General features: G+C 35.8%; 1 protein-coding gene across 5 annotated transcripts; it reads left to right on the forward strand.

Moving 5' to 3' along the window:
- Positions 1-1,751: 1,751 nt before the first annotated feature.
- Positions 1,752-20,425, forward strand: LOC121239541 (stomatal closure-related actin-binding protein 1-like). 5 transcript variants are annotated; one of them, XR_005935315.1, is made up of 14 exons: positions 1,752-2,010; positions 2,916-3,215; positions 3,647-3,808; positions 4,088-4,180; positions 8,235-8,375; positions 8,987-9,055; positions 10,604-10,687; positions 12,051-12,231; positions 14,134-14,250; positions 14,577-14,635; positions 17,273-17,407; positions 18,421-18,570; positions 20,227-20,361; positions 20,402-20,424. XR_005935315.1 is itself a non-coding variant. In XM_041136807.1 (13 exons), the coding sequence occupies exons 2-13, from the start codon at positions 2,934-2,936 to the stop codon at positions 18,736-18,738; spliced, it is 1,518 nt and encodes a 505-aa protein (XP_040992741.1). In that variant the 5' UTR covers positions 1,754-2,010; positions 2,916-2,933; the 3' UTR covers positions 18,739-19,048. The 5 variants fall into 5 exon arrangements, 2 of the variants coding, with proteins under 2 accessions (XP_040992741.1, XP_040992742.1); XR_005935317.1 differs by having other exon boundaries at positions 1,754-2,010; positions 3,647-3,775; positions 20,402-20,420; XR_005935316.1 differs by lacking the exon at positions 1,752-2,010 and adding an exon at positions 2,025-2,162 and having other exon boundaries at positions 20,402-20,425.
- Positions 20,426-22,114: the final 1,689 nt, after the last annotated feature.

Below are 22,114 nucleotides of genomic sequence, written 5' to 3' on the forward strand. Positions count from 1 at the left end.
AGTTTCTCAAAACTTCCTTAATTTCCATTAAAACATCTTTGTGTTGCGTTTGAATAGACGAAAAAAAATATTTCTCTATTCAAATAAAACTCCCTTTATCTAGTTATAGCCAATTCAAAGACCTAAATTAAGAAATTGTAAATCATGTTAAACATCTTCATGTAGTGGTGAGCATGGACTCAATTCTCTTTGGAATCGCGCTTTTTGAATGAGAAAATGAGTGCCCCACGAGAACATGGCAAATATATTTCAGTTAAAATTAGATCCGCTTATTCACTAGAAAACTGAAAAAAATAATGCATGGAAAGTAACCACAGGCAGGATAAACAATCTAAGGCCCCATGATATTCAAATTCAATTGATGTTACCATTCAAAGTGTAATTATTCCCTCGTGCCCTTCACGTGGTCTTAGATGATTATAGATGCGGTTTAGACAGCGAGATGAGATGGTTTTACATGAAAATTGAATAAAATATTGTTATAATATTATTTTTTTAATATTATTATTATTTTTTAATTTGAAAATGTTGAATTATTTATTATATTTTGTATAAAATTTTAAAAAAATTATAATAATGAAATAAAATAAAATAAGACGAAATACTTTTACAATCTAAACTATCTATATATTTTTTTTTTGAAAATGATTCTTGAGAGCGGTTAGTTGACTTTGTTGAATTGAACGAATATATGTATTAAAAATTTAAATAATTTTGCAATTATATATGGTTTGTAGATTAGCCAAAAAATAATAATAATAATAATTTTTAAAATTAATAAATAAAAATGATTTGAGATTTCTTTTTTTTGAATCAATAAATGATTTGAGATTTCAATTGAAACTGCTCGTAATGATGAACCAAACGGTTGCTTGCTGTCTCTGTCACGCTGTCTCTGTCTCTCTCCCGCCGGTGCACTTCAAAGTTACTGAAACAGAACTACGTTAATATAAACAGCTTTAGTCAACCTTAATTTCCAATCCAAAAATAAAATTAAACCCAAAAATGTTGTCAACTACCAACAACCAACGGCCATCTCGTCCAAACTATTCTCCAACTGTCCTCCTCTATTATGTATTTAATTTTATCGTGACTAAAAATAAAGATATTTTTAATTTGTCATTTGATTTTTATCTCTTAATTCTTGTGTGTTTTTTTGAAAAAAAATAGACTATCCATAATAATCATATATAGTTATGACTAATATTAGATATAATTTTAGAGCGTATAAGGCTTGCACTCTCCTTTTTAAAAAAATAAAGACGATAAAAAAATTAATTTTTTTATATAAATTCTTATTTTTTTAAATGCATCAAATATATCCATTCTAAGACGGTATAAATTATTCTTTTAAGTTGATTGCTTCATAATTATCAATTAAGAAAAACTTTCAATATTCTCTTATTGTTGTTATTAAAATATTAATCTTTTATTAATTTAAAATAGATCACATCATAATATAATTAACAAAATAAGTATAAGAATAAAAAACTTATTGCTTAATCAAATTAATTGAAAAGGAGAAATTGTCTATTTACTAATTAATTCTGATTGTGGATTGTGATTGTATTGGATTCGATTGAAGCAGACACACGTCTACCACAAAGTTGATTATATTATTTATTTAACCTTAAAAAAAAAAAAAGGAAAAAAAGACAGAACAAGAAGTGGGACCGCCAAGGAGTTTGAAGTTTGAAGCACACGCATGAGTCATGACAATAGAGTATCCAATTCAACACAACTCCCCCTACAGCCCCCCATCCGAACCAAAATCATAAACAAAAGCGTAACATCAGCAGCTCTCTCTCTCTCTCACTTTTCAAAAAGCTGCACTACTGTCTTTCCTTCTTCCTTTGCATATTCTCTTCCCGCAGACTCTATCACCCCTCTCTCTCTCTCTCATTGGATAATTAAGTTGAATTGGAGGTGTCTGCCTCTATCTGATCCAGGGAATCTCTAATCTTAGGCTCCCCCCGGTATTTACTTATTCACACCTACCCTTCATAATCGGTGAGTCCAAGTCTCCTTTTTTGTTTACGCAGTTTTCTGCATCTCTCTCTCTCCCCAGTAAATTTAACAAAGACCAGGAAAGGGAACCCGAAGAATTAGGGTTTTTTGCTCTTGTTATCTTACCTCTAGTTCTGACTTCAAAGCTGTAATGGGTAATTGCATTTGCTATTGTTCTTCTTTCATTTTCTGTACATCTCGTCTATTTTCTTCGGGCTATGCATATATTATGTGTTTTATACTATCGTTTCAATTATCTTGATCAGTGTAAGTTGCTTGTTTTGTTTCCCTTGTAGAAGAAAATTTATTTTTTGAACTATGGGGTGAAAATATGGAAAGAAGTTGAATTTGAATTTTCTGAGTTCTATTTGTTTGTGCGGGGATTGTTGTTTGCTGCAATCAGCTGTTTGATTTCCGAAAAAACAAAGGAAAAAGAGGTTGTAGACATATTTTGAACCCGAATTTCTTGCTGATTATATTTTCAAGTAATAATTTAACTTCTCGACTAAGCTGTGTATGTGAATGTTTCTCTTTATATGTTTCTTGTCCGCCGCTCCTAAATCATGGAATTTTCAAGAGTAAAAATAGTTTGTTGCCCGTGTTTTACTAGATTTTCACTTGTAAAAAAATGTTTTCCTGGATTCTCGGACTGACCAAGCAGATAAACTTTTGAAATTAATTCCTTAATTGAAGTAATGTGGTTTGGCAGGCTCTGACCCACAATTTAAAGGAGTTTGAGAGGTTTTCTTGATTCCTTTTTTAAGAAGTTACAAATGCACCCGGTGGGTTTGAACTGGCCTCCCCCTCCCCCTCCACCTTATTCTTACAATAGAATGAAGTGCTGTCTTCTTACAGTTATTCTGTGGTTCAATCCTTTTCGATGTATCTCACTTTTGGTGGTTAACAGTTGTAGTTGGTCTGAGATTATGACAAGGGTGACCCGTGATTTTGCTGACACCATGCAAAAGGATGCAGTCCCGGCAGTATCTGCTGACGTGATATTTAATTCCAGTCGTTTTCCAAATTACAAAATTGGAGCTAACAATCAGATTGTGGAGGCAAAGGATGACCCTAAAGTGCTATCCATGAAGGAAGTTGTTGCTCGTGAGACGGCACAACTTTTGGAACAGCAGAATCGCCTCTCAGTTCGTGACCTCGCCAGTAAATTTGAGAAGGGGTTGGCTGCAGCTGCTAAGTTATCTGAAGAGGTTAAGTTTTACGTAAAATTTTTATGGTTTTTTGTAATGTTAAGAAACAGTGTTCTATTTGTGTTTGCGTGAGACTTCTTAATTATTTTCTCATAATTTTTTTTCTTATCATCTTGTTCTTTTCTCTTTTTTTTTTCTCCTGAGCTTTTGGTCACTGAGAAAACTAAGGTCTCAGAAAATTGTATATGTTATTAAGGTTTTAGAAAATTTAATAACTCAGTTAAGATATGCCAAGTAGCAGTTCTAATTGCAGTTGAAAGAACAGTCTGTTTACAGTGTAAACAACTTGGAAAACTGTTGGTTTGTTTCATATTAGAATGCTACTTTTATTCTGTTGTTTTTGTGTCCAATTGGCAAGAATAAGAATTATTTCTGAAGGGAGTGGATGATAGAGCAAACCAACTTATAATTCAGTTATTTGTGAACTTCAGGCTAGGCTGAGGGAGGCAGCTTCATTGGAGAAACACGTTCTTTTGAAGAAGCTTAGGGATGCACTGGAATCCTTAAAAGGGCGTGTGGCTGGTAGAAACAAGGATGATGTAGAGGAGGCTATTTCTATGGTTGGTTTCTATATCATCCTCCATTTTATTTGGGTTTGTTACTTTCTGTATTCTTGTGCCACACACATAACTTTTTCAGTTGGTTACTTACTTGATTCTCTTGGTCAGTTAGGTTTTTTTGTCATATAAATATTATAGATGATAATATTTTCCACTTAAAACTGTAATGATTCTTTCCAAATTGCTGCTTGTATTTCTCCTGTTAATGATTCTTCCTGTTGGTTAGATTTCTTGTTAATATAAGTACTATAGGCTATTTTATATTCCATGTGAAGCAAGTAATCATTGCCAAATTGTTGCCACTTCTTCTAGGTGGAGGCTTTAGCAGTTCAGCTGACTCAAAGGGAAGGGGAGTTATTACAAGAGAAGGCAGAAGTGAAGAAACTAGCAAATTTTCTTAAGCAGGTGAGATGAACTTCTTTCGTAGAATCTGGGTGATAGAACTGGGTTTCTGTTGTGCATTTTCATCAATAAAATTTTTTTAACTTCTGAAATCAATTCTAATACATCTTAATAACTGAAAGAATTGAATGAATAATTGTCTTAGTGCTTGTGTGGAGCTATTAAAGAATGATCTGCTTTTGAAGTAGGTTGAGAGTATTGTCATTCGTAAAAAAAAGATGAAATATCTAATTGAGATGCTTTGACAGCAATTATCACATATCTAATCCATTGGAAATTGTATTATTGGACAATGCCATCCGCTTGGTACATAGTGATTTCTCCAAGCATCTTAGAGTTGATAAGGTTTTGGATGTTTAAGTTTGAACAAGGGGAAGATGGAAAGCTAATTTATTTTCCTAGTTCGTAAAATACTTTCCATCTTGGTATAGAAACGATATATTTCTAGTTTCCCCATGGCCCGGAGTTGGAGGCTATCAAGATTTGAATCAAAAGAGTTGGCACACCTATACTTAGACCCTTTCCCTCTTCTTTTGGTTGGATGTTTAAGTTTGAACAAAGGGAAGATGGAAAGCTAATTTATTTTCCTAGTTCGTAAAATACTTTCCATCTTGGTATAGAAACGATATATTTCTAGTTTCCCCATGGCCCGGAGTTGGAGGCTATCTAGATTTGAATCAAAAGAGTTGGCACGCCTATAGTTAGACCCTTTCCCTCTTCTTCTGGATTGGAGTGGTATTCATAGTGGTAAAAGATATTCCAAATTTGAAAATATGTGGTTAAAGACTGGAGGTTTGTTGAAAAGATTAGACAGAGGTGGTCATCATGCCACTTTCAAGGATCCTCAAGTTACTTATTGACCTAGAACTTAAGGCTTTAAAAGGGAACTTAAAGCAGTGGAACGAAATAACTTTTGGATTGTGTAACATCAGGTAAAGTCTCTTATGGATGAGTTACAAGCTTTTGATAGGATGGAAGGAGTAAGACATTTAAGTGGAGATGAGAAGATGGGTAAAAATTAGGTAATGCATGACTTGAGCTGTGCATTATTGGAGGAAATATGCCGGAGCCAGAAGTCAAGAGATACATGGTTGAAAGAAGGCAATAAGTGGACAGCTGTTTCATCAAATTGGCTGACTCGAATCAGAGAAAAAAAATCTGTCTGTTGAGGCTCAATTCCTAGCTGTAAAGAATAGATTAGAAATCATATTGCGTAATTTATGTTAGTGTATTTACTGAACAGCTTTATTGGAGACCCTTACTTGATGGATCAGCTTTTAATATGGGGAATAGGAGACAGTGTGGCTTGAGAGATGTTTTGAGGAGATTGAGGTACGCAAAGTAGTGAATGCCTTGAAATAGTAAAAAGGCCCTTGACTCAGATGGTTTCTCTATGGCTTTCTTTCAAGACAGTGGCAGGTGGTTAGAAAAGACATTATGCAAGTATTTCAGGATCTACATGCCAGCAGTAAATTTGAAAAAAAAGCCTTAATTCTTCCTTTATCACTCTTATACCAAAACAATTTGGAGAGTGTATCTTAAGGATTACAGACCTGTAAGTTTGGTGAGTGGGATTGACATGATCATTTCTGAGTTTTTGCTAATAGGTTGTCTTTGGTGGTTGAAAAGGTCATTTTGAAGCCACATAATACATTTGTTAAGAGGTAGACATATTTTAGATTCCGCTCTTTATAGCTAATGAGAGCCTTGGGTTCTATGCAAAGTGGACATTGAGAAGGTGCATGGTCATGTCAATTGGAAATTCCTTCTATACTCACTGAGGTTATAACACCCCCTCCCGTAGCCTAGGGATGTCACGTGACACATAACTTGCACTAGGCAAGAGACCCACATAATTAATAAATACTTCATTAAATCATAAAAATCCTTCAATTGAACCAAGTCATAAAAACATAATAAGAACCTTAATTGCGGAAGGAAATAAACAAATAAACAATTAATAGTAAATCTATACCAACTAGTCTAGATAGTAGCATAAAGTTCTCGAAGCTAGATTTTTCCATCCAATCTTGACCTGCCTGCTCATCGTCTTGAACATCTTCCTCACTTGGTGGTTAAAAGATAAGAACAAACTAAAATGAGTTGAAAACTCAATAAGTGCATACCATACCATTATCATACTTTAAATATGGATTTCTAAAAATCATAATTGCATCATTTACATATCATATGAAAGCAAATAATGTGAAACATAAGTATCATTGGGTCATGCCCAGAAGCATTGTGGGTCCTTTTTATACCTTGAAAGGGTTAAGTAGCAGTCTGCAGATCATTGCAGTGTAGAAGATGGTTTCTACTTGCTTCATTTGGTGTATTTGGAAGGAAAGAAATGACAATATTTATAAGAAATGCAAATGTATGTTAACCCTTAGGAGTTGGCTCAAGTGGTAAGGGTCTTGGTTTTGTTGGCACGCTCCCTCCAAGTCTAAGGTTTGAATGCTTAGGTGCAAACTATTTTAGGGGTCATCATAATGGGGGGATTTCCCCTTGAACAACCCAGGTGCACTTTCAGGAAACTGCTTGATGAGGGCTTGCGCACCCCTAGGATTAGTTGAGACTTTGTTCCCGAACAGCCGGTGCCAATAAAAAAAAAAAATTCAAATGTATGTTGGAAGAGCCTAAAAAAAAAAAAAAAATGGACTTTTTTATTCTTACTTATCAAAAAAAAAAAAAAAATGTTGGAAGAGCCTAAAACTTATTTTAATCAACACCTTTCTCATGTGGTTTCTGTTGACTTTAATGGACTAAAGTTGCATGATTTTCTTATATCTTTTGCTTCTAAATATGCGTCTCTCATTTATACTTCCTGTGAACTCAGGTTTCACCTTTCGTGCTTTATAATTAAGATCATTATTACTTATAAAAAAAAGAAATGCAATATATTGTTAAGAACTTGTTCGCAGTAAAGTTCCTAACATGTAACACCTTACAGTACCTGATATAGTTGCAGAAGTACTGTCAAGTTCCTGTAACAGAACCTAGTGCGTAATAAGTTGCAAAATTCTCCATGGTCTCCTTCTCTATCTCTGTTGAGATACTTTTGTTTCTTCAACTTTTTACCTCTTTCTTACTCAACCCATCTATCAAGATACTCCAGATTCCCTTTTCTGGGTGTCTCAAAATATTTGTCCATTGTCAAAAGTCAAGCATAACTTTATTTACTTTCCTACCATAACCTTTACCAATCAATTATTAAAAGAGTTGTGATGCAATCTTTTATTCGTTTTAATGTAAAGGTAAGGGCAAGATTGCATTGTAGTATTTGATAAATAGGTGGGAAAGCATTTAATTCTCTTTGGTAAAATTTATGTTTTTCCCCTGTTTGTGTTCCACACATTTTTGCCTTACATTCAAGTACTTTGTACAGAAGGGGAAGAAAAAGATATGCCCTGATTCTATTACTATTTTGTATAAGGCCTCGTTTGGTTATGCAGTTCAGATGAGATGAGATGATATGCTTTGTTGAAAGTTGAATAAAATATAATTATAATATAATTTTTTAATAGTATTATTGTTTTGGGATTTGAAAAAGTTGAATTGTTTATTATATTTTGTGTGGGAGTTTGAGAAAGTTGTAATGATTATATGAGATGAGATACTTTGGTTTTGTGTAACCAAACCAGCCCTAAATCTAAAATTATCATTCTTAAAAGCTTGTTTTCCATTAGGACTAAACATATATCACCTTCTTTTTTCCCCATTTTGCTCAGGCCTTTTGGTCCTTATGATACCACTCAAAACCTACTCTCTCTCTCTCTCTAAAAAAAAAAAAAAAAACTTATTTCGTTATTTTCGCCAGTTGTGTTCCTTAAACCATTCACTCACTTTTGGCTTTTGTTATTAATATTTCATGATTATAACTATCAAAAATTAATATTTCATGATTATAAATGCTTATTTATCTCTTACTTTTTAGTCCTTGCACTGAAGGGCTTCTTGTTTATCCCTCCATTGAGTGTTTAGATCCATTTTTAGTCCATGCACAGAAATGCCTCTTTTGTGTTGCCTGCTTTTGAATGTTTAGATCCAATTGCAGGCTTCAGAAGATGCTAAAAGACTTGTTGATGAGGAAAGAGCTTTTGCTCGTGCTGAAATAGACAATGCTAGAGCAGTAGTCCTGAGAGTGGAAGAGGCCCTTCAAGAACAAGATCGAATTTCTCGTGGTTCTGGAAAGCAGGTATATATTATGTCTATTTTCAAGAGTGCTTACTATCACATTTTAATATAGACTTTGAGCTTCCAAAATTTTGCAATGTGAAAGTTCCATCAAGATTTAACCGCTAGGGGTTGGTTCAAGTGGTAAAGGCCTTGGTCTTGGTGATATGTTCCCTCCTGGTCTAAGGTTCAAATCCTCTTGGGTGCAAACAATTTCTAGGGGCTATCTGACTGGGAGAACTTCCCCTTGAATTACCCGATGTGCACTTGTGGGAAACTTCTTGTCGAGGGCCTGTGCACTCTCGGGATCAGTCGGGACTTTGTTCTCGAACACTAGGTGCCAATAAAAAAAAAAAAGTTCCATCAAGATTTGGCTTCTAAGAGTGTGCCACATGGTATATTTTTCAGTAGTTTGTGGATGCAATGCGTCAAAATTTTTATTTTGAGGTTTACATTGCAAAGGAAATGGTAATTCAGGGGCAAAATGTTAGTATTTAATATCTTTTTATGTTCTCTATGGTGGTGTATAGTAGTGTATGCCAATGTGAAAACTAGAGATTAATTGATATGGCATACCTACCTTTATTGTCTAATTATTCTTTTGAACAAATAATTTTTATTTGGGACTTTTAGGACTTGGATGAACTGATGAAGGAGGTCCAAGAGGCTAGACGAATCAAAATGCTGCATCAGCCAAGCAAGGTGTGTGCACACATGCATTGTCATTTTTTTTTTCTATTTTTTAAATTTGTCTTTTTTTTTCTTGTAATATGCACATATATGGGTTTCCATGTGTTTCTCCTCTGTAGACCTGTTCATCTTACCATGTTTTGTTCTAATTCATCCTAACATCTCAAGTGTTTCACATGTTGTTTGGTTTGTGTAGCTATTCAGTTCATCTGAGTATGAGTTGACTGTTTTGCACTGTCTTGTTCCGTATGAACTACTAAACATACAGTTCAGCAATGGACAATTTATTTGTGAAGAGTTCCCATCATGGATCAAGTTTCTGTAGGTCGAAATGACTTTCTAGGGTGGATGGAGCTATTGGGATTTCGGTGTGAGCATATTAAATTGAATCTTAGCTATACAGATCTCTTGCTTCCTTTTCCTGACAATAAATGTTTCCAAAAGTTAGGTTCTTGCCTATCGATAGATGATAGGTCACTTCCAAGCTCCCTTCATTTGAAACTGAAGTACTTGTTTTTTTTTTATTTATTTATTGGTAAACAAGATTTTATTGATCATATGAATAGGCAAAAGTCTAGGTATACGGGACATATACAAGAGCGTCGCATGTGCATGCTAGTTTAGCAATACAAGAAATTCATGAAAACTCATTCCATTGAAATCAATTACAACCGACCAATGAAGTAATGTATTCAAAAAGAATTTCCTAAGCTCTTCCATTGGTCGCTCTCGATCTTCAAAGATTTTGTCATTCCTTTCCCTCCAAATGCACCACCATAAGCATATTGGGACCATCTTCCATATTGCTACAATACGAGAGTTACTCTGAAGGCCTCCAAGATGCTAAAAGATCGATCACCCTTCTCGCCATCACCCGAGTTAGTCCCACCCGAGTGAAGAAGTCATTCCATAATGTCATGACAATCTCACAATGAAGTAATAAGTGATCAACTGACTCCCCACTCTTTTTGCACATACAACACCACTTCATGATGATGAATCGGCATTTCCTTGAGTTGTCGAGTGTGAGTACCTGAATTACTTGTTTAGAAGACTTGTGAAGTGCGTTCAGGCTCACTTGACACTAGAAAATTGGGAACCCTAGTTCGAAATATGTAACAATTACTCTAGAGACCTAAACCTAACCTTTCTTCCATGGCTGCATCACCAACATGAAGCAGATAATTAAGGAAGATGGGTGTGTTGGCACTGGGTGAGAGAGCTTATGACTTGTTAATAGGTGCCATACTTCAATTTTAAGAGGTGCATCACTTGTAAATGGCAAAGCTGGATGCTTAGATGAGATGATCAGCAACACTGACTTTTTCCACCTCGACTATCTTTTCTATATTCCCTCCTACGTTTCTAGCGTTCACAGATATTCTTAAAGCTTTGTGCTGAAAGTTGGCTCATCTTCCTTTTTGGTAGTCAAACTTATTGTTCTCTAGCCATGTGGCTATTTATTTATTTATTTCTTAGTCATAAATGCTCTTTATTTTTTTTTCAAGTATCGACTGGATGCTATTCTCAATAATGAGTGATTAATACATCGATTTCCAGGTTATGGACATGGAGCTTGAGCTTCGAGCATTAAGGGCACAACTTGCAGAGAAGTCTAAGCATTCCCTCCGGCTTCAGAAAGAGGTTTGTTTATTGTTTTGCCCTATGTTTGCAGGTTTGGGTACAATCTCGTGAGTTTTAAAAGCATTGGCTTAATGTAGGTTAAATTGTGAAAAAAAAAAAAAAAATATAGGTTAAATAGGTGTTCTCTTTGTATACCTCCTGTGTACTAGGGCTATGCCTATTTACTTCTATCAACAAAATTTTATTTTACCCATAGGTTAATACATCTTTTTAATGAAACTCAGAATTGTTACTTACGAAAGAAAAATATATATGTTAAGATATGCCTAATTTATTGGCAGCGCTTGTTTCCTCCCCCCCGCCTCGCGGGTGAATTAATTCATGTTTACTTTCTCTGAATTTTCGTGTATTTATTAAATTTTTTTCTATCATTAATATATCAATCTTTCTTGTAGTGTTTTTCAATAAATTGGTTTGTTCCATAGTTTAAGTTTTGTAAGGGAGCCAAGTGCCAAGTGTGTGCATCTTTAGAGGCAATGATGTGAAATTCTAGTCTGACCATAGGTAGGTCCATGGATGTGGGTTCTTTCTTAACTTTAAAAGTTTGAAGCAAGCTACAAAATAATATAATATATATATATATATATATTGGGTAAAGAGTTGCAGAAATTTGAATAGGAATAAGCACTTGTTGCAATGGAAAGCTTGCCATGTCTACTTATTTGTTATATCCTTTGTATACTTTATAGATGCCTGTGTAGGGTACTGGAAATGAAAAACGTATTGTGTCTATTGATTATCTGATCTGAGCCAACAAATCATCAGCCCCCTTCTTTGGATTTCATGTGGCTAGAATTGATAAATATTGTTGTTTTGTTGGGGTTTGCTGATCTATTCTTTTATTGTTTTAGCTTTTGTAATGGCGGATAATTTTCTGCATCTGTTTTAGCTTTATGGTGGTAGTTTTCTTTTTGTTTCTGGAAGATGTAGGTATTTCCTTTGTATAAGTCCTGTGTACTTGGGCTTATGCCTATTTCTCTGAATAAAATTATTACGTATAAAAAAAAAATCTATTCTTTTATTGTTATTTTTATTAATCTTTTGAGGACCGTGAGCGGAAGATGGATGAGCTTAAAACTTTCTTCTTCAATGCTCTGTACCTTTGGGAAGTTGGGAATAGGTTTTAACAGGAGGAATTTTCATCATTTCCTTGTATCTTGTTCTATTTCTAAATAGGTGTTTCTCTTGTATACATCTTGTGTACTTGGGTTATACCTTTTATGTTTTTCAATAAAATTTTCTATTACTGGTAAAAAAAAAGAACCATTGATTTTTTATTTTTCTTTTTTATCTTCTTGCTTGGAAATGCAAGTTTCTTCATTAATTTGGTGTGCCCTTAATGTTTGCCTCATACCTTCTACAGCTGGCAACGAGCAAGAGAGTTGTGGAAAACAGTTCCCATTTATTTGAATTAGATGGGCACGAAGCTTTAGGTTCATACTTGCGCATTCAACCTTGCTCTGATAATGCTCCAGAAATGTCTAAATGTTTGATTCAATGGTATCGTGTATCAGCTGAAGGGGGCAAGAAGGAGCTTATATCAGGTCTATGTGCAGTAATATTGATTTTCACACTGTGGACTTTTGTGCTGTCTTTTGTGTATAGATAACCATAGTGATTGCCCTATTGTGTTACCCATCTAAATAAATTCCAAGTTTATGACAGATATATGATTTTTCCTTCACGTTTTTTTTTCCCTTTTTGTAGCAAAAGTTCATGATTATTTCAGAATTGTTCTTAAGAGTATGAGAATGGAAGGGTTATGTACAGATCAAAGGATATAAAGTATCTACCCATAACCTATGCACTCTCATTTGTGCTTTAGTGTTAGGGATTGGAATATCATCTAAGGTCCTTGGCACATACTCCCTAACAAACATAAACTATTTACATAATTCTAAAGACTGTAGGAAAGAAGTTGCTTTTGGTTAATTCTCAATTTTATTCAAACTATTTCAACAGGACAGTAGATATATGCTTGTGTGGGAAAAATATTGGAATCTTGTTGACGTGGCTTCTTTTGTGTGCCTGGTATGCGACTGCAGTAAAGTGGGCTTAAACATTTACATTGCATCTAGATGCGGTGAGATTAAATTGGTGGTGGCGGTAATGAAAAAACTCACGTTGGCCTATAATACAAAGGGGGGCATGGTCTTAGTTGAGGAATGAGATAACAGGTTGACGGATCCCTAGTTAAGACCTAGGCAAAAAATTGTATCCCTACTGGCAAAGCTTGTTGGGAGGAGTCTCCAGGGTCCAGAGAGATTTATTTAATGCCATCCTGCATAGGCAGGCATAGTTCATTCATCCAGAGTGAGGGAAAATGAACAGTGAAGCTCAGTTACATCCTTCCTTGATTAAGCTCAGTGCCTTCAAAAATCACTTTCCCCACTATATACTTCCTAGATATTATGCCTGTATACCATTTACCCTTGAACTTGCTCCATTTAGGTTCAAGTGTTTTAATCTATCATAAAGGTGAAACTCTATCAATTGCTTGAGGTGGAACATTATTGTTGCTCAAAGCAGTAGTGGCTTAAGCTTGGAGGTGAGAGAAAGAGGTAAGCCCCTGATTCAGATATTTGGCTTGGGGGGACAGTGATTAAATTAACTGGAGGCAGCCTAGAATGTTATGTCAAAAAGATATAATCAGAATTTCTTCCATGAATGCTTGGGTGCTATGGTGCAGATCTCTGCAGCTAGACCTTTTCTGGCATTTTTTTTCTCCCTATACTAAGGGCATGTTTGGATGCTTAAAGTATCTCAAAATTTTGTAAATAGTAGTAGAATGGTTTGAGTGAAGATGTTTTATTGGGTTTTGGGAAAGGAGAGAGATTAAGTTGAATAAAAATATATTTTAAAATAAGTATTGTATGGGAGTTTTTTTTTTTGATAAGTAATTTATTATTAAACAAAGTTCAAATATTTTACAATGCTATCATTGTATTGGAGTTTGTGAAAGAGAATAGATAAAGTTTTGTAATTTTTTAATATTATTTTTGTTTGAAGTTTGTAAAAGTTGTATTATTTTTGTGTTTGAGTAATGATTAGATGTAAAAGTTGAAAATTTGAAATTGAAAAGTGTTATGTGTTTGAGTGATGTTTGGTAATGAAGTTATGAAAAATTTTGAGAATTTTGGATATTCTCATGTTTGCCAAACATGCCCTAAGAAATAGGCAACTAACATGTGAAAAACTGCCTAGTGGTCGACAGGTCACAAACTCTTATATTAATTTTTCTTTGTATTTGTGGCTGGTTGTCTCTGGTTTCACATCATAAACACTTGCCTTTTTTACTCACATTAGCTGTTGTGATCATAATCATATGTTAGTTGTGGGTATTATGTTGAATTTATTGTTCCAAGGCATCAAACTTGACACAGCTGCAAAACTTAGAAGTATTATTATCTTTTTAAATATTTCTGATTCAACTTCCCCTATTTCAGGAGCTACCAAGTCAGTTTATGCTCCTGAGCCTTTTGATGTTGGGAGAATCTTGCAAGCTGACATTGTTTCAGAAGGACAGCAAATCTCATTGAAAACGGCTGGTCCCATTGATCCAGGTCTACTTTTGATCCTTACTCCCATTTGGTGTTTCTTTGATTCTTTTGTTTTTGTTGGTAAGTTTCACATGCATCTAGTGGGTCTTGAACCGACGATGTCACCCTCTACAGTGTCCTATGCGACCAAAGTTACCATTTGAGTCAGCACTCATTGGCATTGTTCATTCAATTTAGAAATATCATTTTGTGTGGTTTCCATTTCACATCATTTATTCATGTTTATTAATATCATGTTCTTGTGATTCTCATATCATTTGCAAAGTATGTTTGTTTGCTTATACTGTTAAAATAAACTGAAAAAAGGCCGATTCTATTTTCTTGAGCAGCTGCTGGTTTGGGAAGCTACGTGGAGGCACTTGTGCGGAAACATGATGTTGAATTCAATGTAGGTTTTCCTAATCCTATTCAACTTTCATTTCTGCAGATAACTAAATGTATGTCAGCTTCAATGTCTGATAACACTTAAGAGTTTAGTTGTAAGGGGGATGTGCATCATTTTATGGTCATCTTGATGATACTACATTCACCATTTTCCCTGTAGTGTTTTCTGTTAGCCATGGGTAAAGCTCAGAACGGGCCCATTGATTGAATCATGATTTGTCGATTTCTGTCTAGATCGAGGCGTCAAAGATGCAGTATTCCGGCATCATATAATCCTTTTAAACTTGAAAATAAAATACCAGGTCACAAGCAGATTGAAGGATTGCCTTAGGACAAAGGCATAAAAAAATCTTGAGGATAGTTAAATTGTAGTCTTGTTGGGCTTATGCTTTGTGAACTGAGGTGAGTTGAAAGGTGCATCTTTTGCACCTTTTTGGCCTTTTTATATATTTTTTTTAAGTGGCTATCCACTGTTCCCTTTACTATCACAACCTACTTTTAAATATATCGGTTCCTCATCTGAAGAAAAAAGGAATCATATTTGACCAAATTCTTAAGTTTTTGGTGCACTTTGTGTAAACTATCCACATCCAATCTCTGTATGACAGAAACTGTAATGGTGAATTTATCCTCTTAGTATGCCATTTATGCTAAATACTCTTAAAAATGTAACAGCTGAACAATTTACTTGTTAAACCATTTGAAGTGGCTTTGGAAGAGGCACGATTTAGGTGTTTAAGCCGCAAAAGTTGTAGGCAAGGATGCAGATTTAGTGTCTTATTTTCTGACTCTTAGCAGAATGTTCCCCCATCTTATGAGTTGAGAATGGACAAGAAAAGTTGCCTATGGGATGATGAGTCAAGATACAAAAGAAATTACCAACTGGTTGTAGTTTTTCTCTCAACTCTATGCTCTGCCGATCATCATTACTTCGGGCATCAGAACCTGGTGAGCAGAGCTTTTGGTATGGGGGGACCTTGGTTCCAAGCTCACCGGTGCTTTCTGTGCCTTTGAGGAATCATTGCCCATGCAGTTCGTCAAGGTATCACACTTCTGAGTTGACCCAGGTTGAGTTCTGTTGGATGATTTGACTCCCAAAATCTCAACAGACTGAATCTGCTTCTGTTCCCCAGCAAAAGTAGCTGCCGGAGCCTTGTAACCCTTCTGGAGCTTTGTCTGAGGTCACCCTAGCGGAGCTCCTGTTGCTATCTGCCAATCTGTGCTTTGCCCTGATTACAGGACTCTAAGCTGACTCGATTCGTGGCGCCTTCCAATGAAGAAAAACCTTAGAATTGGGTTGCGTGATCCTTCATCGAAAAGCCAAATATTTACGAAAACAGAAAAAGCATCGTGTGTGCAGGTTGAGAAAAGTTTAATTGAATCTGAAGCAGGGATTGAAGGAAACAAGAAAGGGAGCAATAAGTCTAAAAGAAAAAAGGATAAATGTTTGCAAAGGAGCTACTGTGATCTCCTTGAGCAATGGTCCTCTTCTCTGGTATTGTAGCAAGAATGCATGGTAAAGCTGAATTGACCATTTTGTGATGAAAATAGGGGCTTGGACAAGTAGTTCTTGGATGCAGAGGATTGGAGGGAAATCAGAAGACTTTGGGAAATTTAATCAATTTGAAGATGAATATAAGGTTCTGTGTGAATTTCCTGTTGATTTTGTTGAAAATTTAGTGATGTTTCTGCATTTTGACTAATGAAAGTGGGGTTATAGATTTTTATAGGTGAGATGGACAGTAGATGTGAGAATGAGAGAATCGGGAAGGGGATTCTGAATTGGCACAGATCTATTTAGTATGTGCTATTGTTTTGGGGGATGTTGGGGTGGAGGCCTGTGCATGGTCATGTTATTTAGGTTTCAGATAGTGGGGCAACAATCCTGTTTTGTTTTGGTTTTTTTTGTTTGTTTGTTTTTTTTTTTTTTTTTTCCTGAAATATGTAAGAGGGACATGTTGGTCAGCTTGGTGCACATCGGTTTCCCAACCTTCTAAAATAAGTTCACGGATTGCGGAAGTGTGAATGGTCCTTATCTGCTTCATATGGTATATATGGAGGGAAGAAATGAAAGAAGTTTTGGAGTCCGTGAAGGAGCAATGGAGGAGCTGAAGACCTTCTTCAATACTCATAGAGGCCTCTTTTAAAATTGTGCCAGATAATCTCTGGACAGCTTAACATCTATTCTATAGACTTTAATGGGCTTAATTCTCATGATTTTTGTGTATATTTCCTATTTGTAGGTGGCTTGCTGTACATATCTTATGTACTGATAACTAAGCACTGACAAAAAACTAAGCATTGAGAAAAGTTTGGTTTTTGACATTTGCTGCATCAAACTGAACTGCCAAACATGCAGAAACCAACTGAAATGAGCCGAGCCGATTTGGTTGTCAGTCAATTGGTTGGTTTAGTCCAGTTTGTGTGAACATCTAGTCGTTATTTTTTTAAATGTATTTTCATCGGATGGTGGGGAATTGCTGACCTTATTTTTATCACCTGCTGTATGGTCTCAGTTTGTGTGAACATCTAGTCGTTATTTTTTTAAATGTATTTTAATCAGATAGTGGGGAATTGCTGAGTTTATTTTTATTACCTGTGGTATGGTCTCTTATGACAATGGGTTTTTCATACTTTACAGGTCGTTGTTACCCAGATGAATGGTAGAAATTACGAGTCAGAATCCATTCATGTGCTACATGTGGGAAAGATGAGGATAAAATTATGTAAAGGAAAGACAACAATTGCCAAAGAATACTATTGGTCTGCGATGCAGGTATAGAAAGTGTTGGGTGAGGGATTGAATAGAGAAATGCTTTAGCCAAAAAATGATTTCACAAAAGTAAACTTATAAACTAATGTGGCTTGATGCGGTACATCAGATTGTAAATTTACTTTTATTATAAAGTAAATCTAACGTATCGCATGAAGCCACGACAGTTTGTGAGTTTACTTTTATAAAATCTTGTTATGGCTGAAGCACTACTCAATCAAATATAGTTGAGCACATGGAATATGCAGTTATATATATACATTGAAACATTGTTGGTAACTGTATTGGGTCATCTTGAAATATTTGTCGGAAAATATGTTAAAAAAGCTTACCATTGAAACCTTGAGTCTCCCAAGAGAAATACACAATAGGAAAAAAAGGTAGCCAAATCAACTTCAAACAAACTGGTTAGAGATGAAAGCTTTTTAAACATTTCGCAACAATGTAAGCTTCATTTCTTAATTTGCAGCGAGCCATCCTTGACAACCTCGAAAATATGGAAAAATAACATCCATCAAAGTATATTTTTTCTCTCATAGAACTGAGTTTTAAAATGAGTGGAAATAATGTTCCTAATTCAGCTCTCTCTCTCTCTCTCTCTCTCTGGTGTGCATATGCTTTAATTATGGTTAGCTGATTAAACATTTTTCAAGAACCGAGTTCTATACCTGCATCTTTGGTACCCAACCACTCTAACTGGAATACCCTTTTTACTTTTTTTCCTCTCTGTATTTTTCCTGCATTTGTTTTTATCGAAACAAAGTTTTCCTTTCAATATTACCTCTCGAAAGTGTCGTAGGTGGGTCTGATTATCTGAAGTTCTTTGCTACTAATTTAGTGGAGATTTTCTGTGATTGTGATGTGTTTATGGTAGACCATTGTTTATTCCAGCCTTTCCCTTGGTGACAGGCTTGCGTTTTTGTGTTTCTGAAAGTAAAAGTGTTTTTCCTTTGTCTCAACTGGTATAAGTTACATCTCATGCCAGTTATTCCTGATTCTATTCTTTCATGCCTTAGCTATGTGGAGTTAGAGGAGGTGGGAATGCTGCAGCCCAGGCATTGTTTTGGCAAGCAAAGAAAGGACTTTCCTTTGTAATAGCCTTTGAATCAGAGAGAGAGAGGAATGCAGCCATTATGCTGGCCAGGAGGTTTGCGTTTGACTGTAATGTATGTGCTCTCTAAATTCTTTCTAGCAACATACCTTACATTAAAACTTCTAGTTATCAGTTTAATCTCTCTTCCCCTGCCGTCATCTTTTATATAATCGATTGCAAACATTTAAAATGCCAGATCATACTAGCTGGGCCAGATGACACAGCTTCTTTGGGAAACTAACCAAACTTCCGAGGATCTTACTTCTACTAAATTGTAATTATTTGTGTCTTTCCCATGTATCATGTATCGTGTGCAATAGTAGAGATGGCGCTGTATAATTGTAAGATGGGTTTCGGCAGTTTTTTTCACCAACACCAAGGCATTTTTTTTGTTTGCCGTTTTTTCCAGAGTGTCAAGTTTCCTACTTCCGTTAGAAAAATAGCTGCAGCTAATTGTAAATCTTTAAGACATTACATGAGGTTTTGAATGATTGATATATTGGAAGACTGGTGCATGATTGATCATATCTATTGGAGTTCAATTTGCGACATTTTTCTATGAAGATTTGGCGACCTTTTCCATGTATGCATCAGTATCATAGTTCACTGTTAATGGTATTTACATTTTCCTTTCATCCCATCCCATTTAGACACAATCTTTGTTCATTGGCTGAGTCGAACTTAAGAGTATATTATCATGTGAATTCAGTTGATGTGGATCTTTTGGTGTGGTCTGAGGCATTTATTTTTTTCAATGTAATAGGGCATTTTTATAATATACAACTTTTAATCCGAAGGGGTTGGCCCAAGTGGTGAAGGCCTTGGTCTTGGGGTATCACTCCCTTCAAGGTCCAATGTTCAATACCTCATGGGTGCAAACAATCCTTTGGGGCCACACCCCGTGGTGAAAAGCCAGCGATTTAACTAGTTCTGTGTATGGAAACTTCCGAGGGTGCGGTGTACGGGATCGGGGTTTACTTTGTAGGGGTGGGTCCGAAGGATCCTGCTTTGGAGAAGTTCTCCGACATAAAAAAAAAATATATATATATATATATATATATATATACACACACACACACACACACAACTTTGGAAGCATAGAGTTTTACATTTTCTTCTCTCAACTCACGAAACTTGGAAGATTAAAGGTATTAGGATGCAACCATAGTAGCATCATACTTCCTTTAGAGATTCTCTTAAAAAGTGCCTATTCTTTGGAGATTCTCTTAAATGCACATGAGACTTTTGGGGACAATCAATGGGGTATCCTCTCTATTTAAACATGAATGTTTTTTTCATCTAATTAGAGCTTTCTTCGTTCTGTATAGTATTTTTGCAGGGTATGAATCTTTTATGAATTATTACATAGCAGCTATAGAAGGTAACAAAGAAAGTAACAACCCAAGTGTATGGAGAAAGTTCTAAACGAAAAAGTAGAAGAATCAAATATTGCTGTGTGTTTCTCATTTATCCCCAGTACAAAGAGTGACTACATTTATAGGCGTATAGCCATAACAAACTGTACCCAAAATATGTGCCAGCTCATATTTTCTTTTACACAAATATTCTCTTAGGCATCGATATTTGATTCTTCTAGAGTGTGCTGCCGTAGGCTCTTCTTTGAGTAGTGCTCGTGCATAGCAGCAGCAGATGGTTCTCCTGTCTTAACAGAAGGTCGTACAAAAGTTAGTTATTTTGATGTTTTTAACTCATCAATCTTGAACAGCAGCTAACAAATTTTGGAAGCCTATATATGCTTGAACTCAATTTTGAAATGAACTAATTCTGAAAACACCTTCGACTCTTACTCTGATCAAGTCGGAGGATCGACCAGAGCCGAAGTTGAATCCAATACAATATATAATTGAAATCGGAATCGAAGTTGAATCCAATACAATATATAGTTGAAATCGGAATCGGAATTATGGATTCTAAATCCATTAGAATCGGAGTGTAAGGTACCAAACCAGTAACAATAGAATTCAAGGGAATTGTTCAGTAACTCTACTCTCTCACTCACAAATCAGAACATAAAATCAAGAACCACTTTATTGATTCTTGCCAAGGGTTTTCGAGGAACCCTAAACCTCCTTACAAGAAATGAAGAATTTCACTAAGATAGTTCGATACCAGCTCTGCTGATTGTATTTATAGAACTAAGAAGAAGATTAAAACGTCGTCGTTAAGAGCCAGTCTGTAGTGTTCAGACAGTTATTTCTGTTACGCGTTGCTATTGATCAATACGCACCGTTTCACTTAAGTTCTGTTATTTCTGTTATCAAATGTTACGCACCGTTTTGTTCCTTATTTCCTTTCGATGCCAACTTCCCTTCTGCATACCAGCTACCATGACATCCCACCCTCTGCACCTTACATTCTCCACCCCTTCAAGGACCTTGCCCACAAGGCCCTAACATTTTCCCCCTCGTCAAAGGACCTTGCCCACAAGGTGTGGATACAAGTTTATCAATTTCCACAAAACTTCCCAAGAACTGTCCTCACTTGGGGCACCAACCCACTTGACTAATTCCTCGGTTGCAGCTTGATTCCCAACTCTTTTCATCCTTATCTCAAGGATTACTTCAGGTTCAGGCTGTACTCTCCCTTGTATATCAACTGGAGGAAGGACTGGTAAAGGAGAAACACCCTGACCCAGTTTCTTTTTGAGGCAAGAAACATGGAAGACAGGATGAATCTTAGATGAGCTAGGTAAATCCAGTCTGTATGCCACAGACCCAATTCTTTCTTACACCTGGAATGGACCAAAAAATCTTGGAGACAGCTTTAAATTATGCCTTAAAGCCACTGTCTTTTGCCTATAAGGTTGAAGCCTTAAGAACACCCAATCCCCAATCTGAAATTCCCTCCCAGTTCTTTTGGCATCAGCAAAGAACTTCATTCGATGCTAAGCTTTTTGGATATTGTCTTTCAACAAGGACAAAAGCTCATCTCTGGACCTCAATTGTTGATCGACAGCTGCATTAGAAGTTGTTCCAGGCACATAAGTCAGCAGCTTAGGAGGTGCATACCCATAGAGTGCTTCAAAAGGGGACATCCCTATTGAAGAATGGGGTGTTGTATTGTAGCATCATTCTGCCATGGACAACTAATTACTCCACTCCTTGGGTTTATCACTCACATAACATCTCAAATAGCCTTCCACATTCTTGTTTAAGTTCTCAGTTTGCCCATCAGATTGTGGGTGATAAGCTGAGCTATAATGAAGTAAGATCCCTTGGAGTTTAAACATTTCCCTCCAAAATGAACTAGTGAAAAGTGGATCCCTGTCAAACACAATAGACTTAGGCATTCCATGAAGTTTGAACACCCCTGAGAAAAAAATCTGAGCCACTTTAGCTGTTGTAAATGGATGGGATAAGGGAAAGAAGTGAGCAAATTTAGTCAATCTATCAATAACAGACAGAATGACAGAAAAGCCATTGGAATGAGGAAGGCCTTCAACAAAGTCCATGGCTATATCTAACCAAGGAGAATGAGGAATTGACAATGGCTGTAAAAGACCTGCAGGCTTCACTGTTTCATGTTTAGTAGTATGACAAATGGCACATCCCTCACTAAGGTTCGAATATCAACCCTCATCCCTTGCCAATAAAATT

Source organism: Juglans microcarpa x Juglans regia, chromosome 7D (assembly GCF_004785595.1).
Source record: "Juglans microcarpa x Juglans regia isolate MS1-56 chromosome 7D, Jm3101_v1.0, whole genome shotgun sequence".
Lineage (NCBI taxonomy): Eukaryota > Viridiplantae > Streptophyta > Magnoliopsida > Fagales > Juglandaceae > Juglans > Juglans microcarpa x Juglans regia.